Consider the following 17171-nt stretch of genomic DNA (forward strand, 5'->3'; position numbering starts at 1 on the left):
GAAAATTGTTTTAAACTCTGTCCTGATAATGAAGTGCTGTATTGGATACCTGCAGGACAACTGTAGTCAGTTTTATTGTGTTTTGAAACTGAAGTTGCTGAATGTTATTAGGGAAATGGCAAAATATAAAACCTGATCTGACAAGAAGGACAGCAGTTACATTTACATGTTTATAGGACTGTACATACACATCGGGGAAAAGTGGCTTCTAGTTTCACTGCCTGATGGTAGACCCAGGATGGTGAGAGCAAATGGAGGGAAATTGCCAGTTTGCTTTATATACTGAAAAGAAAATACAGTGATGTTATTGCAGTATTTTACATATGAATATGTACAGGGGGTTTCTTATGAGTATCATTACTAGTATTGCAGTATCATTCTTAGCTTCATGTACTTTTCAATGGTTTATAACCTGCTTATGAACTCTTTCCTATCAATTAAAAGAAGATTAAGGAAGAACTTTAATTTCAAATATTCTAGTTAATTATTTCATAAAATAGAGTTGAGATAGAGCTTTTTACAAGGTTCACTAAAAATTGTTTCCATTTCCATTACAGCTTTACTTTCTTGAAATGCAAGCTTAAAATTCACCTCTTTACTCTTGAGCAGATTTAAATTACTAATGCCTGAAATTCTAATACCTTTATTTCCACCAAAATTTTACTTAATTTTACTGGTTTACCATATTCATTAAGCTTCTGTGATGATTAAAGAGAGGCAAAAAGATAGACACCATTAGAGAATATAAGCAAAACAACTGCTGAACAGATGGTTGAGATTCGCACAGAACATGTTATAGCAGTAATGTTTATTTCTTTATTTATTGACATGGTAGAACATTTGAACATAAAAATCCAATATTCTAGTGAAAGCAAAGCAATCCTTTCTGAATTAGAGTAAAATGGGATCTTTGAATACAACTGAAAACTAAGTTGTACTGAGAAAAACATATAAACTGACAAAATTTTTCACATAATTTTGACTGAAAAAGCTTTCTGTAATGTAAGAGTTGAGAAGAGGACAGTGCAAAGCCCAGGGATTAGTAATTGCTAAAGCCCTGTTTGGTAAAGGCGGAACATTAGAAGTGATGCAAGCAGAGAGGGAATACTAAACGCTCAATACTTTCCAGGCTTTGCTTATGTAAGAAATTCTGCTCTGAATGCCTTCCTGCCAGTAAAACAAGTCCTCTCTAGTATGTGTGTGCACATGTGCCCTTCCATTATATATAATAAACCCTGATGCTACAGTTTTAGCTGAGGAAATGTGTCCACTTGTAGGTAATACTATGGGACAGCCAGAGACAAAGATGGGAATTGTGAAAGGAATGTCTATATAAAGCTACATATAAAAGTTGGACTTGATGATCTTAAAGGTCTTTTCCAACCTAGTTGGTTCTGTAAATCTGAAGAACAAACTGGAGCAGGGGAGAGAGTATTAAGAAAATTATGTAAATTTGGGGTTTTTTTCTTGCTCTCTGATACACTTTACACTTTTCTGTATGTGGAGTGACCTATAGATTTTGTAGACCTGAAGTGGTGTGGTACCCAGAGACTAGACAAGAAATAGCAAAATTTGCCTATTTTTTTACCAGGCTCTTGAGCTCATACTTGGCTTGCTATAGACTGAAGTAATGTAATTCAGTTTTTATGCTGTGGGACCAAATTCCCAGTTAGACATGCTGTTTGCTCCAGTTACGTCTGATGCTTTCTGAACAAACATGTTTCTTTCACACTCAAATTGCTCCTTGCTTGAAGATTGATTCTCACAACAGTGCAGCATTGTGCAATTCTGGTACAAGATATGCTGCATCTCGTCTTATATAGTAACCTAATCCTGTCCAAGGGAATGTTTAAAATACTAGCTATAAAAGTTTTAATGTAGAGCTGTGTTGCAGCTGATAACACTTAAGTGTGGGAAGATTATAGCTGAGTAGTAAAAATAATTCCAACTTTATTTGAATAGGCTATATTGGATCTTAATCATCCACAAGAGGCTGTAACTTTTGAAACAACTAATGTATGATTGAGAAGAACTTAAATGTTTCCTATTCATATCTGTTTCCTTTATTTTATTCATCTCTTGGTGATTTTTAAGTCCTTTATGTATATATTGCCTTCTTCCCTCTTACAATTGCAAATTGTTCTGAAAAGCACTGAAATTCCTTTTGTTTTAAAATGAGAATAACATTATTTTGTTTGCTTTGCATGATCAGCAACTAATATTAGTTGACAGAACCAATTTGTTACCTTAAGTATCTTGCAATAAATTAAAGAGTGTTATTACAAAGGCAGGTATGTAATGAGCATTCAGACATTAATACTTCAATACACAAAAGTCTTGGGATTATTTTTAGATGGCATTTTACTCATAGCGTGGAGACTTGTTTATTGTGTCTTTTGCACTCCTCCATTAGTTTCACATCACCTGAGGTTTTGTTTCATATCTTACAGTATAGCACCATTCAAGATATGATGAATGGTGTCCATAAATGTACTATAGTGTATTCTTGCTTAATCTAAATTAGAATGAAAATTAAATCATCAGTTTTAAATGTTCTATTAATATTAATAGCATTATCCTTTCTCAGCAGGATGACCATCTGCAGCTGCATGATTTTGAAGTATTTTAAAACATACTTTATACCGTACCATACATGAGAATTGCTGCTTGCTTTTTTTTTAATGTTCCAGGCATTGCCTTAAGCAGTTGGCTTTGTGTTTTGTTTAGTCTCTTTACATGTGTTTCATCTCATCTTCTAGTACCACATTAAAATATTAAAAAAGAATGAAGCAGTCTGAATTCTTTCAAGCAGACATTGTGCTTCATTTCAGCAGTTTACTTCACACACTTAAATGAATCCCTGTTCAGTAAAGCACACAGGTACATTTGAACCAAATTTACAGTAATTAAATGTAATTTATGCCGGAGACTTCTGCTAGATTAAGACTCTTCTCCCAAATACAAGCTTAGATTTTCATTTTTTCCCTCTTGTTTGACAGCTGGAAAATATCCTGTTCTTACTGCTTTATTTCACATCCTCCAGGTATTATGTAATCCCAACTCCAAAGATGTTATAGTCTCTCTTGGACATGTGAAATCAGATGCTGTCCTTAAGAGCAACACAAAGCATTACAATGTAGATTAAGAAATTAAATTTTCTTCTTGTGGGAAAGGAGGTAACAGAAAGGGAGAAACTAGTTTTGTGAGTCTTCTGTATAAATACAATACTGCACAACACTGAAATATGTACACTGAATTCTGTTTGTTGTTGAACTTGCATAAAGACATACTAATTTCCTGCGTTTCGTATAATGTAAAGTTCTATAGTTTCACTGTGAAATGGTGTATAAAGTCACTCAGCAATAGATTCTCTGTTATTCCTTAACAGATCACAGAGCTGTTGGATGTTTCAATGGAGCTGGGATGCTTCTTAGCCGGAGCTCTGATCTCTTCTCAGGGTCACATGGTTACTGAGGAGATTATGTGCTGTATTGAACCAATACGTGACTTTCTTGCCATCATTTTCTTTGCATCTATAGGTAACTTCCAAGAAAACTTTAAAATATATTATATTTATATATAATATTAAATAATGTTCTATCTATACTATATAAAATATATATAATATATAAAAACATTGCTTACGCTGTGGGTGAGGAGAAAAAAATGTTGTCTATAATGTGAGGGGAGGAGATAGATTGTACTTTGTTAAAATACTACGCTGTTAGCTGACCACAATATTGGTTTGCCTTTGCTGCTACTTTTAAATGTAACATTCAGTTTCAGAAGTCATTTCAATGTTGTACTCCCAAGTCTTGTTTTAGTGTCAGTTTTTCAATGTTAATTCTGAAATTATCCTATTTAAAACACATAACTAAAAATTTTAAGACAAAAAGGCCTTGGTTTGGGCGTTGATTTGCTGGGGTTTTTTTGAATATTCTTCTGTCTTCCCAGCAGCTGTATTTGTAATTTATACTAAAATTGTATTACTATTTTGAGTCAATTGGTAGAGTAGATTTCAGATTTTTGTGACTTGGTTTTCTATAGAAGAAGAATGTCGTAATACCATAATTTTTTATAGCTTGTTTCTTTAGAAGGTTAGTTGGGAGGGTGTGATCTGTATGTTCTCAATGCAGGGAAAAAATAATTGAAAGAGGATGTATCTCAGACACTACTTGAATGCCAACTGAAATGCAGCATTGATGCATAAGATGAGAGAGTAACTCATTATGCTTGATATCCAGAAGGAGTTAACTCAGAATACTTACAGTAAATCAGTAACTTCCTTTTGAACTGCTGCGTTCTCTAGCTGTCTGTGCGTGTCCCAATACACTTAGTCTAAGGGAAACTGGAACGTGTTACTGAAGTGCTTGGCATCAGTGGGTGAGGAGACAGGCCCTGTGAAAGTACTTGCCTCTCCCTGTGAATTGTATAGGAGATGCATGTCCTGCAATGCTGGGAACATCGCAGTGTCTAAGAGGAGGTTTGGATGGGCCCAGTGCACAAATCCAACTTTCTTCAACCCATGTTTACTCAGAAAGTCTTAGGGTTTGGGCTTGGGTATTTTCAACACCACCCTTGGTTTTTCTTCTGGTAGGATTTTAAGTTTCTATTGTTCTTTTTATCTCCATGTATTTATTCAGATAACAGTAAAGTCCCATCATCAGCATAATTTTAATGTTTTTCCATATATACCTGTGTGATACTCATTGTTTCATAACAGAAGCTAAACTGGTGGCTGTCAAAACAGAAAGGAAATAGATATGCTTGCCAGTCTTAATTCTATTTTAATATTTTTTTAATCCAGCCCATGCTAATAGCTTCTGGTGATGAGTCAGATTACTTAGTAATAGATATGTTTATTTGAATAACTTATTTTTTAATAATGGGAGGAAAGTGGTGGGCTGTGGTGAAACTTGGGCCTATATAACTGACAAGCTTGGATGAGTAATTGCTAAATGCTCACAGATGTAAGTTGTTTATGTGTTTCAGTAAAGATGGTGATGGAGTGGATAGTGTTATCAGGGATACAAAGCATGACAAGTGATTATAAGCCCAAAGTTAATTTTACAAGGGACTGAACAAAAATACTGTCCTACGCTCTTGTGGCTGCATAAATTAAGACTAGAGATAAGACTTCACTAGAGTACAAGAAAATAGCAAGACCTCAGTTGGCATGCTAGCACCACTCTATACTGCCTACATTGTACTCTAAGGAAATTATTTTAGTAATTCTGTTACAGAATTATATAAAAAAAATTCTTTTTAACAGTTATTGCCATTATAATTGCAAGAAGGGAAGAAAAGAAAATTTCCTAACAAGTTGGTGTGATTTTAGAGAAAATGGGTATTATTCCTGCCTCAGAAGAAAATTATCTAAAAAATCAGAAGAGCTATGTTAGAGGCCTCTGGCAAAATGTGACATGCTTGCTTGTTAAAAAAAAACAAACACAAGAAACCCAACAAAAATCCCTCCAAAATCAACAAAGAAAGAAGACCCAAAACCCTAAAACCCCCCCACCCTCAAACAAAATCCCCTTCCTCCCCAAATAAAATTAGCCCCCCCTCCCCCTTTCAGTTACTTTTAAATTTTGTGCTTAACAGGAAATTCTGTGGGGTCGCACAGAGGTAGGTTTTAAAAGGAGTGAATGTGATGTTGCAAAGAAAACCTGAGTAGAATAAAAAGTATTCCTGAATTTTTCTTCTTACTAGATTTCTTTTTAAAGACTTCTTGCTTGCTCCCTACTTGCATATGTACACATGCAAATTATATCTATCTATAAATGTATAGAGATTTACTATGTGAAATTATGTAAGACCCACAGGGAAAGGTTCTTCCCCCCGCCTAACGAGAAAGTTTGTTTGTTACTATATGCAGCAATCATATTATAGAGAGCAGTTATATAGAAAAACGCTTGAGATCCTGAGGAACACCACTGCAATGGTATCATTTCTGGTCCCTTTAGAATAAAGGCACAAATGGAAAAATTATCTTAATTGAAAAGTGACTGTAAGTATGTCATTTGGAAAAGTTCATTCCTATTTTGCTTGTCTTAAAAGCCTGCTTTTCTGTTCTCACTACAGAAATCCTTCTGGTGCCTAAAAGCTGAGCTGAATAGTACTTGTTCATGTAATATCCATAGCAGTGGACCTGCCCTAAGCTTGACCTGTGCAATGGTACTGCTTTCAAATTTGCCCTTGGGTGCATTTGTGGGAATAATGCACCTTTGCAGTTAGGCATTAACAGCTGCATTTTGAGTTACACTCAATCTGTACATTCATTTAGGCCTCTGGATGTTCTTCAGGGTTCCTGGCGCTCTTCATGCCACCTGCTGAGGTTAGAAAATTCCTGTTAGTCTCTGTCCTCACTAGTAGTTTTGAGAGAACATCTTGACCAGTCCCTTAGAGCCACATTTGGGCACTTTCTTCCTCATTTTTGTTTTGGTCCCTAGTACCTACATCTTTACCCGTACATCATTTGATTTTGTTTTGATTACTTTTTAGAAAGATGGAAGGCATCTTTGAGTAGACTATTTTAAAAAAGCTCCAATTTTTTTAGTGTACATGTGGAGTATGGAGTTTGAAATTGGGCGTCAGGACCCTCTCTGCCACTGGTGAGGTGACAGATTACTTCCACTGACAAGTTGTGTGTTCCCAGTTGGCTGTACAGATGTTTCCACCTGCCAGGTTCCATGCTTCCCTTCTGGGTAACTCCTGTGGTCTGTGTTGGACCTTGAATACAAGATGCTGAAAACCCTTTAACAGCTCAGTCCTTTTCTACGGAAGATGGGTGATGCTGACACTGACAACACCATCACTGTCCGGAACAAACATGCACACAAGGATTGTCCAATGAGCCTCTTAACATTTCTGTTGAATCTGAGAAAAATCAGAGGAAGGTCCCAACTGGAATTCATTAGGTCACCTTCTCTTTATCTATGCAGCTCTACTGCTTTAATTTCCTGCATGGAACACAATGAAACTTGAAGGTTTTATGCCCTCAGAACTTAAAACAAAATCAAAAGGACTTTACCCTTTGCAGAGATATGAAGAAAATTGGCTTTCCGCTCTGCTCCTTAATGATCTGGCCAGGGCTGTAGCATTTATTGCATTTACTGGCTATGATCTTAGGTTCATTAGGACTCTTAGTAGACACAGCATCTCAGTGCATAGCTAGCATGATTTTTCTGAGTGATGTCCTGTCTTGAGGAGGTGTCAGAATTAATTCTACTGGCTCCAGTTTGACCCACAGAGTTCTGATTTTTGCACTCATTTGCCATCAAGGATCTCCAAGATTGCTTTTTTTGATGTTGGATCTAACCAGGATATGGTCAAGATGTTTGGATCTTCACATGCTTTTAGGAAGCTCTCCAGCAGATCAGTAGAATCTGTCTAATTGAGAAAAGAGGGAGTTTACTTGTTAAGAAAAATGTACTTATAAAAAGAATGTGCAAAGTCTTCCCTATAATTGTCCACAGAATATATACCAACTTATATGAGTGAACTGTGCTTTTTGGCTTGACATTGATGCATCTCAAGGCCTCTGTTCCAGCTCTTTGTGAACACTGCTTAGAGCTGAAGTCCGGTAGCTTATGGTCAGCTCTGTAAAAGTGTACCTAAGTGTTATCTTAGCTATTGACTGCTGGCCAATGTGACATGTGCTGATGACACTGCTGATGTTTTTGAGTTATTTGAAGTGTTTCTTACATGTTAGAGAATGATTTCAAAATTACTTCTGAACTTAGTTGAAATCTGATCAAAGCCATTGCAATAGCTGGCCATATTCATACACCTTCTGCCTATGAATTTAATCTTTCTGATGGTGTTTGTGTTGTCAGGAAGGCTTCATGTGCTTGTATAGGAGTCTGATATGACTTCTGGCCTTACCCTGGATTTTCATCTAGGACTAGGGCAAAGGTCTATACTGACCATAAAAATCGCTTATGATGGGATTTATTTCCTTAAAAAAAATGTCTGGTTTCTGGGATGTTGATTTGTCTGCTCAGAATAGTGTATGTGACAGGTTTAGGCTTGTTTTCACCTTGCAGACATTTGCCTCCAAAGGATTGGTACAGAAATCAGCTGTAGTTTGTGCTTCAGCTCTTTGGAATATGGCAATAATCTCCACATTGGGCAGCAGTTCAAATGGACTTCAGACTGCCTGTGTGCTCCAGAACTGAACACGTAGTGCCACCAGTAGTGATGAGAGCACTAGGCTTTATTTATAGCCTACCCTGGAAACCCTCAGTTCTAGATGTGGCAGAGTTGGCCCTCTTATCAAATATGCCATTGCTACAGGCTGTATTTCTCTAATTGCTTTTCATCTATTTTCTGAGATTGGCCTAAAGGTGAAGGAGCACTGTGCACGTGATATACAGTGGAAATACAGAGAAGCTACTTGCCCTTCCATGTGCATCTGTGTATATATGTGGATTTCTTTTTTTTGGTGTGGTGTTCATCTCTTATTCTGCCATCTCTCCTCTTACTTTGCCAGTCTTTTGCATTTCTGCTTCAGTAGTTGGAAGGAAATTGAGAAATAAAACAGGGTGTGTGTGTGCTGACTGGGTGGTACTTGGGTAAAGACCCCCTGGTATATTTGAAGAATGTTTCCATCAGCGATTGAGTGTGCATACAGGCAAAACATTGTGAAGTTACTGTAGGTCTGGAAGCGATGACAGCTCTTGGTCCTCTACAGTTCATCTGGCTCTGCACTATAGGGAGGGAAAATTAATGAAACCTGTCCCACATTAAAATAAGAAGTTATTTACAGCATTGATTTACATGCCTTATGCTTTGGAAAGCTAAATTCCTGTCCTTCATCAGAAATAACTGGATTGGAGAAATGCCGACTATTATGAATTTGTTGAGAACACCACCACTATTTTTATTTCACCTTTTAGAAGTTTTTATGAAAAAGGAACGAGCTTCCAAAGATCCACAGTTATGTTTGCCTGCACAAGTTCCTCATACTTCAGGAGATAAAAATGGACTTAGTTGTAAGATTATTCCTTGGTGACTCTAGGACTTCTCCAACAAATACTTCTTTTTCTTATGTTTAATATTAACAGGATTTAATTTTATGTTTCTGTGGTCTTTGTGGTTCTTGTTACCTTTCTTCATGTAATTACCAAATTAGAATGACCAAATATTGCAAAAACCCAAAAAAGACAATCCATTCCAACAAAAGAAACCCCACCAACATCAAAGCAATGGGTTTTTCTGTAATTCCTTGATTGTTAGACTGTGCCCAGGGGTTTATAGACTTACCTGATTCCAGTCTAAGTGACTTTTCAAGTTCAGGTGACTTTCAGTGTTTGGAAGTGAGGGTCATAGAATGAAGCAGTTTGGATTTCTGTTGTAGCTATAGTCAAATATATGTAGTCAGTATGCAAATACTGAGTTACATTTTCCTTCCACTGTGATAGTCCATTACCATATCATACCAAAAAAGTTAAATGACTAGCAAAATATTACAGTGACTGTGCAGAGCAATGGAATCATTTTCCTGTGGGATTTTTATAGCTTTCATTAGATGTGTGTTTCAATTCAGATTTTGTATTGTTGGCTGGTGTGGAGAACTGAAAGCTTTAGAAATTAAAAGTGTTTGTCCATCAGTCATATGCAACTTAATTCATTTGGGAATATTTCTTGTGCTGAATCTCCCCAAAGGACAAAAGGGCTGGATATTGCAGGAAATGCTTTTGTGATCAAGTAGGTAGTTAGGGCTTTAGTGATCAAGTGGTTGGTAGGTAAGTTAAGGCTTTTTGTTTGATTGGTTTTGAGACTATAGTCTTGCAATTAAATATATTATTAACCCAGAAAATTACCGTAGTAAGATATTGGCCTCAAACTGTGCAATATTGTTTTCTTTCCTTCTAGGACTTCACGTTTTTCCCACATTTGTAATATATGAACTCACAGTCTTGCTATTCCTTACATTGTCTGTCGTCATAATGAAGGTATTTTCTTTTACGCTTTTAAAAAATATTTTTTAATCTTTAATAATCTTAAGTAATCTTTGTGCTGCATGGGCTAAAGAAAATTCTATGCAAGAGCTGAACATCTGATATAACAGAGAATACTATTGTAAATCTGTATTTGGAGGAATCCTACTGATTAGAATACAGTTGATACAATATTCTTCAGGTATTTAAAAAGAAAATTATTTAATGTTAAAAGTAAGTTACGCATGGCAAAGCATCTATTTCTCTATCTTGGGATTTTTGACAGTTATCAAGTGTTTTTATTATAGTAAAGAAGATGCTACTTTTTAATGTGCAATGTACATTGTCTGTTTTGACATTAGTACAGAAGACACACTTGGCAGTCCATTATTTTATGTTATGTCCAAAATTATTGTATTTGACGCTATGTATCTTACAGAGATAGTACTGTTTTATTTACTGCGCTTCTTTTATTTAAACAAACAAACAAAGCAAGCCCACAATAACTCAAAAAACCCTGTTTTAAAAGTTTGTCTTGGCAGTGCTTGTCCTTTCTTTGATTCTTCCAAAGACCAGCCAATATATCAAGTGGATTGTCTCAGCAGGACTGGCCCAAGTCAGTGAATTCTCTTTTGTTCTCGGAAGTAGAGCACGCAGAGCAGGGATCATATCTCGGGAGGTAAGCTGTTCTGTGGTTATTAACTTCATTTTTTGCACCTGAATAACTTACACTGTAATACAAAATCCCAGTATTTGAAATACCAAAGCACTCCAATTTTGTGGCACCTCTCAACTGTAACAAAGTAGAATCAACCCATACAAATGGATACTTCTATGTCCTTGACAGGGTTCTTAGTGGTGGTTTTTACTTGTTTCATACTGTACTTTAATATTTTAAATAGCTTAGTAATAAATGCTTTACCTTAACTTCTCTCACTTACAACTTAATTATGTGAGCAGTGAGTTGCAGATAGCACCCAAGCAACAAAGACTGAGAGGCCTTTGCTTTTAAAATCTTGATACAGCTATTGAAAGAGGTATAGGAGTATACAGTACAGAGAGAATATAGGATTTGAAGAAGGAAATACCAGTAAATAAGAACTAGAGAGCAGATATTGTGAAAATTGCCTTGACATTTAAAAAAGCAAATAAACTTGTAATCACTTTAACCTGTAAGGCTTGTTCATTTTAAATCCTTCAAAGAAGAAACAACCAATGTTTTTGGTAGACATGAAAAAAGTCCCCCAGGAAAGAAGCCTTAAACTTAGTTTTATACTGAAGCTGTGAGAATGTTACTTTTTCTATTTTTTTGAAGATGAAGTCTGATTTACGAAATTAAGTAAATTATAGAGATACAACAACTGACCTCACTTTCTAGTACTAGCTGCTTTGTCGTCTGTGCTTCTGCTCACAAAACGTGCTCTCCTAGTGTTCCGAGGTTTTCATTATATGAGCAAGTGGACTGCATAGTGTTGGAACCAATTTCAAATAAAGCACATGTAAAAAACTTACACAATGTTTACTTGTAGGTAAAGGTGATTCACTTTCATGTTCACTGTTTCATATAATTAAGAGTTACAAATATTGCATGTTTGTATAGAGTTTCAAGATATCTCTGTGGGATCACAGAACCAGTTTAGGGGCCCACCCACTGAGCTTGGAGGCTTTTAGGCTTTCATTTTTTTCTGTTCTCACATGATTATCTGCTGTATAGGTTTGTATAGCTGTGAAATTTCCTAAACTCATTCTTTTTCTTAAGACCTCAAAACTACTTCCTGCCACTGTTTCCTAATGATTCAGACTATGTAGTTAGGATCTTTTTTTTTTCAGAAGATGTACGGTATGACTTAAAGGGATTTTTGTTTGCTTTTTTTCTGTTGATAAGTGAACTAGCAGTGAACTTTGCCATTCTATCACTAAACCACAATAGTTTAGAGTGGTGGTGGGTTTTTTTTTATTTGTTTGATTGGTTGGGGGTCTGTTTGGTTTGTGTGTTTGGGGTTTTTTGTTTAGTTTTTTAAATAAAGTGATAATTGGCCTTTGACATTTTAACAAATACTCAATTTTCAAAATTGGTCAAACTATACATATAAACAATTGTTTTTCTATAAGTTCATAATGGTGTTTTTGCAATTGTATCTTCACACCAGGTAAACAGGTAATTAGATTATTTGAGCATGCACTTGTTTGCTTTTGTAGCAATATGCAAAGTTGCTTAGGAAGACAGGTGAAGTCTTTTGAAAATATTGTCTAGAAGAGTCTAATCTCCCCAAACTTCTGGTCACTTCTTTGTACAACCTTGCAACCAAGAGAAGTAATGGCTTTTATTTGCCTTTTGCAGGTCTATCTTCTTATTTTGAGTGTGACTACTCTAAGCCTTTTACTTGCTCCTGCCCTGTGGAGAGCTGCAATTATGAAATGTGTTCCAAGACCTGAAAGACGCTCAAGTACTTGATCAAGTTTTGCACAAATAGAACAATATGTCCTCTTGGAAGGAAAACATCTTCATTGCTCATTGTATTTCTATGCACTCAGAAAACAAGACCTGTTGAGTAGTCAGTCCTCTTAACAAGCACTTGGTTATAAGCCTTATACTGACCTTAAAGAAAAACAAAATTCAATACTGAAAGTAATTGCATTATTTGAATTGCACACCTTTTACAAAATTTACTTTGACAGATTGGAATCTGCTAGAATATTTTTTTCTGATCCAGTCTGTTATTCAGAGCATAAATTATTTTTTTAAAATATAGCGTCATGCAAACTATGTTGATTATTTTTTTGCCTGAATGTGCCTTTTAATTTTCATCCTGTTAATGATGGTTCATCACCAGATTTTGTTCAAAAATGGGAAAAAAAAAAAAAATATATATTATGGTGCCTATGGTATCTTCTTTCACTAAATGACTTGAGTCATTTTCACATTTCGGATTTTAATATAGCAGTATAAAATTAATTACAAAACAAATTTCTCATGGTGAATAAAAGAGTGGTCTTGTACACAAAGGAAAGGTTTAACTGTTTAACATCAGTTCCAAGCAGTTAATTACATATTCCAAATCATGCAGCCAGTACTGCATGATATTTTATTCCAAATTGCAGCATATAATATATTTTCTTATAGTGGTATATTTTGTGTTAGCTCTTGTATTTATTTACATATTTGACAAAAAATTGACAGTAAAAAGGGCGTAACTTATGTTTGCAGACTGACAGTTGTTACCCGTTCTTGTTGCTAACTGCTGCTACAGTAATGGTTTACAGGGGTGTTTTCTTTTCTTTTAAATCAAAAAGAAATTTAATAAAACTGGGAAGTGTAATTTCAATTAGATGTGAAAAATAGCACTTCTGTAACTTTGGAGGTTGGATCTTAGTTGACACTATTCTAGATTTGAAATTATTTTAAGTAAATTAACTAGCAGAAAACTAGAAACAACAGACTGGATGTGTATTTGCTGCTCTATGACCCTTTAAGTTACGTTTACATTGAATAAATTGTTAGTCTTTTTAAAGTACCATGATATTTTAGAAAACAATGTTTTGAATGTGATCTTAAATGTGTTTTTTCTTTAAAACGTTGTATGTAGTGAGATAGGTCTTGTAAAAGCCCATTCTTTAAGTGTCATAGAGTAAGCTTACTCATAGGCTATAGTCTACTCTGTGACAAAGCAATTAAGAATCATCTTGAGGTTTATCTGCTAAAACAAATACTATTTAAGATCCATTAACTCTTCAGATCAGTATTGCAGTGTTACCTGAAATAACATTGATACCCACAAAATGGTTAGAAAAATGCATGTTACAAGGTTTAAATGCCAATTAAAATGAAAATTGTCCTCCAAGTAGCAAAACAAAGCTTTGGATGGATTTTTGTGCTCTATACCTCTTTCCCCCATAGCAGCCTCAGTTTCTTCTGTGTTTTCTCTGACATCTGCTGGGCTTGTCCAAATGAAGTTTGGATTAGTCTGGAGCGTGTATGTGCTGGTGGGACAGGGTAGAGATCATCATGTTTGGGTTCTTCCTCACTGGATTTGGGGCTTTCCCTCTAGGCACTAATGCTTCATAAAGATTGGAGGAATGTGTGGCAATTCCACCTCCCCTCAAATGGTCTCAAAAGTTGTTGCAAAACAGACACATGCAGAGCAAAAAGCTGCCCTATAAATGAAATTTTTTTTTTTATAAAATGAATCCGTAACAGAAAAGAAACTCAAAACTTGTTGTCAAATAAATAAAAATTTGTTGGTGAATTTCAGTATTTTTATTCAAAATAGAGGAGCAGTTCAAGTTTTATGGTTCCATTTAACAATCTGTTATCTCAGACCTTTTACTCTTTTCCAGGTGCCTCACTGAAATATTTTGTTTCTTAACTGTTTTAAGGAGAGAAATCTTACTCTACCTGCTAACCTAGCTCATAGTTTCTGCATGAAATACAGACATCTCTCATGACTGCTTCCTTTTGGCTTTGAAAGATGCTTATTTCACATGTAGTTTGCCACCTGTTTCAGGGAGTAAAAAAGGTATGACAGGTCATCTTAGAGACTTCTGTATGTTTTCCATTATGTCACTTAGTTAGCCCTTGAAGCAATTAGACAATGTATTACACCTGTGATGAGTAAACCCTTTATCTAAATAAACTGCTGTGGGTAGTTGTAGTTCTCTAGAGAACTCCAGTTAGGAAGGAGACTAGGAAATGCTGTTGGCTTGTGTCTCTTAAAAGAAAGAAAATATTTTCCTGATTATATATTTGAAGATTTGGGTGAAGAGCTCTTTTAGTACCATGTTCAAAAAAAAGGAAAGTGAGCATCTAGATACCTTACTGGTTGCCTCACCTCTCTCAGTTATCTTCCAAATAAACTTGTGTCGTGGTTTAGGAATGGTATTCCCCAATTCAGTGCTCTCACCAAAACTATGCTGTCTGTTGTTTCCCCTCTCCCCCCAGTTGGAAGCACAAAAGGGAAAGATTGTGGGTTGAGATAAGCACCACTTACTGGAAACAGCAATGAGATAAGAAAACAAATGGTAACAACAACAATGTTAATAACAAAAGTGTACAAAGAAGACCCCCCAGACAATAACAGTTCCCCACCCCGCCACACAGGAAGGGGCCGCCTTTCTTCCTGGAAGTAAGAGAGGGAGCCCCTTTTTCCTGCCTCTGGCAATGACATGAGATGGTATAGAATAATGAGGTAGACATACCCACACCACTCCAGGTTCCACCCCCTCACAGCTATTGTGAAAAAAGCTCTATCCTGGCCAGAACCAGGACAGCTTGGTTAAGCTTTAGGAGAACTCGGGAAAGAGAAATAGCCTCATGTGAGTACCAGTGTTCTGTGCCTCTTTGTTGACATAGACTTGGATTGCCTGGTTCAATATTAGATGTAAGTGCAAAATAGTAACCTTATTGGACATATGGTAAGTTTGTTTACAATCAGATATTTGAGATTGCCGCATAGAAATCTGGAGGTATATTGAGATACTGTAAATGTTTCCTGAAATGCAAATAATGGCTCCATGCATAATTCCATGTCCAAATGAGGTAGTCTTATGATATGATCTTAGGATAGAAACAACAGACCTTATTCCTGAATGATCACTCATTCCTGTATGGAAAATGGGGAGAATATTGCATAACCAGCCCACTTAGATATAATTGCAGCTTTTTGGAAACCTTATGCTTGTACTGTGGAACATTCTCTTTCTGTGTCAAGCAGATAAAATTAAAGCAGAGTTCCAGAAGTCCTGAAAGGAAAATCCACTGATTTGTTGAAGGTTTCTTGAAGAACGAAAGGTCTTTTCTGGAAATTCTTGTTCCAGCTTGTTGGACAGCGGTTCTGTCTCATTCATTAACTAATGATCAGCATCATTTGAGTACAGAGAAGCTGATACAGAGCAGAAACCTCATTAAGTGATGAGAGGATATTCCTGTGGCCAAGCTGAGCTTAAGGGGAGTGAAAAGGAAGGTCTGCTCTGTGCTTGACTTGCAGCTCATTCAGCTAACCTATTTTGAGGTTGAGATTCGTTTTTTTCCGAGGGGGGTTGGTTGTTTAATTTTGTATGTGGATTTAACTGTGCTTGTTTTGCATGGCTTTCTGAAAATTTGAGTTCTTGCATGTTACCCCTTAATTGATCCCAGTGGTCATTCTGTAAAGATGAAGGAACCAAAGTAGTTTAAAAGCTAGTAGTGTGGGCTGTGCTTATCTTTTGTGAGCCATTTCCCTGGCCCTGGGGTCAGATGAATATATATGGACCCACAACCACCCTACTTGTGGCTTATCCCATATAGAGCAGGTGGCTTCAGTTTGTCAGTAGGAAGGTATTTGTGGGTGCTGTGAGGTGGTTTCCTGGAACTCTGACTGATGTAGGTCTAGGATGGCTCAAGAATGTGGTGATGGTGGACTAAGTCCATGGGGCTATATAGCCTTTTAAAAGCTGTAAGAATATATACTTCCTATAATTCTCAAATATGAGGAAAAGCATCCTCACAATGCCTTGTACTTCAGTTGTTCTGTGATTGGACATCGTCAGCTTTGCAGGCAGAGAGATGTGGGGGTGCCTTGTATGACAGAATAGTGCTGTACGGTGGTGTGTGATGGAGGGGGTGAGAAATCTAGTGTGGTCTTGCCTGTTGGAACGAACCCAGGAACAGTCTAACCACAAAAGCACTCCTGGGGTTTGTATAGGGAAGGAATCCATAGTTCTGCTCTGTAACCAGTCCTGGCAGTGTTCCAGTATGTGGGCAGTGCCAAAGGTGGAGGAAACGGGATCCCTGAATGACGAGAGACAAGCCACACTAACAGCATTACTATTTTGTGGGAAATGCAATAGCTTGGAAGGAGCAGCAAAGTATCAGACATCCACTCTTGATGACCTGACAACAAGGGAGCCAACACAGTGAAGGGAAAAGGAAGAACAGTTGAGGTGTCCTAAGGGCTCAGAGATGTGTAGCCCACTCAGCCCCTAGATGCAGAAGGGAAAGGCATGCCTTTACCAACTTCCCTCAGTAGCTCAGGAGATTTGCTCCTTGGGTTCTCCCACCACCTCTGTTGAGTAATTACCACTGCTGGGTTGGACTTACTGACTCCTAAGGACAGTGGGACTAGAAAAGCCTCCTGCTTGCTGGAGACAACAAACTGGACAAAGGTGTGACGAGAGTGACTTAGGGATAACTGATCCTGCCTTGTGGGACAAAACCTAGATCAGGGAGTTGTAAAATTTTCAGATTTATGG

The 17171-nt window shown here is 36.7% G+C and overlaps 1 protein-coding gene across 2 annotated transcripts in view; it reads left to right on the forward strand.

The window, feature by feature from the left end:
- The window catches only part of TMCO3 (transmembrane and coiled-coil domains 3), a 34081-nt gene extending 19890 nt beyond the window's left edge, over nt 1-14191 (forward strand). Inside the window, exons 10-13 of one of the 2 annotated variants that reach the window (XM_069004612.1) lie at nt 3389-3539; nt 9880-9959; nt 10474-10623; nt 12286-14191. In XM_069004612.1, the coding sequence (XP_068860713.1) occupies nt 3389-3539; nt 9880-9959; nt 10474-10623; nt 12286-12399 (495 nt within the window). In that variant the 3' untranslated portion in view covers nt 12400-14191. Of the gene's footprint in view, nt 1-3388; nt 3540-9879; nt 9960-10473; nt 10624-12285 lie in introns of those variants that run through there. The other variant, XR_011148365.1, reaches the window with a different exon arrangement.
- The last annotated feature ends 2980 nt before the right edge of the window (nt 14192-17171 follow it).

This window comes from Aphelocoma coerulescens, chromosome 1 (genome assembly GCF_041296385.1).
Source record: "Aphelocoma coerulescens isolate FSJ_1873_10779 chromosome 1, UR_Acoe_1.0, whole genome shotgun sequence".
Taxonomy (NCBI): Eukaryota; Metazoa; Chordata; class Aves; order Passeriformes; family Corvidae; genus Aphelocoma; species Aphelocoma coerulescens.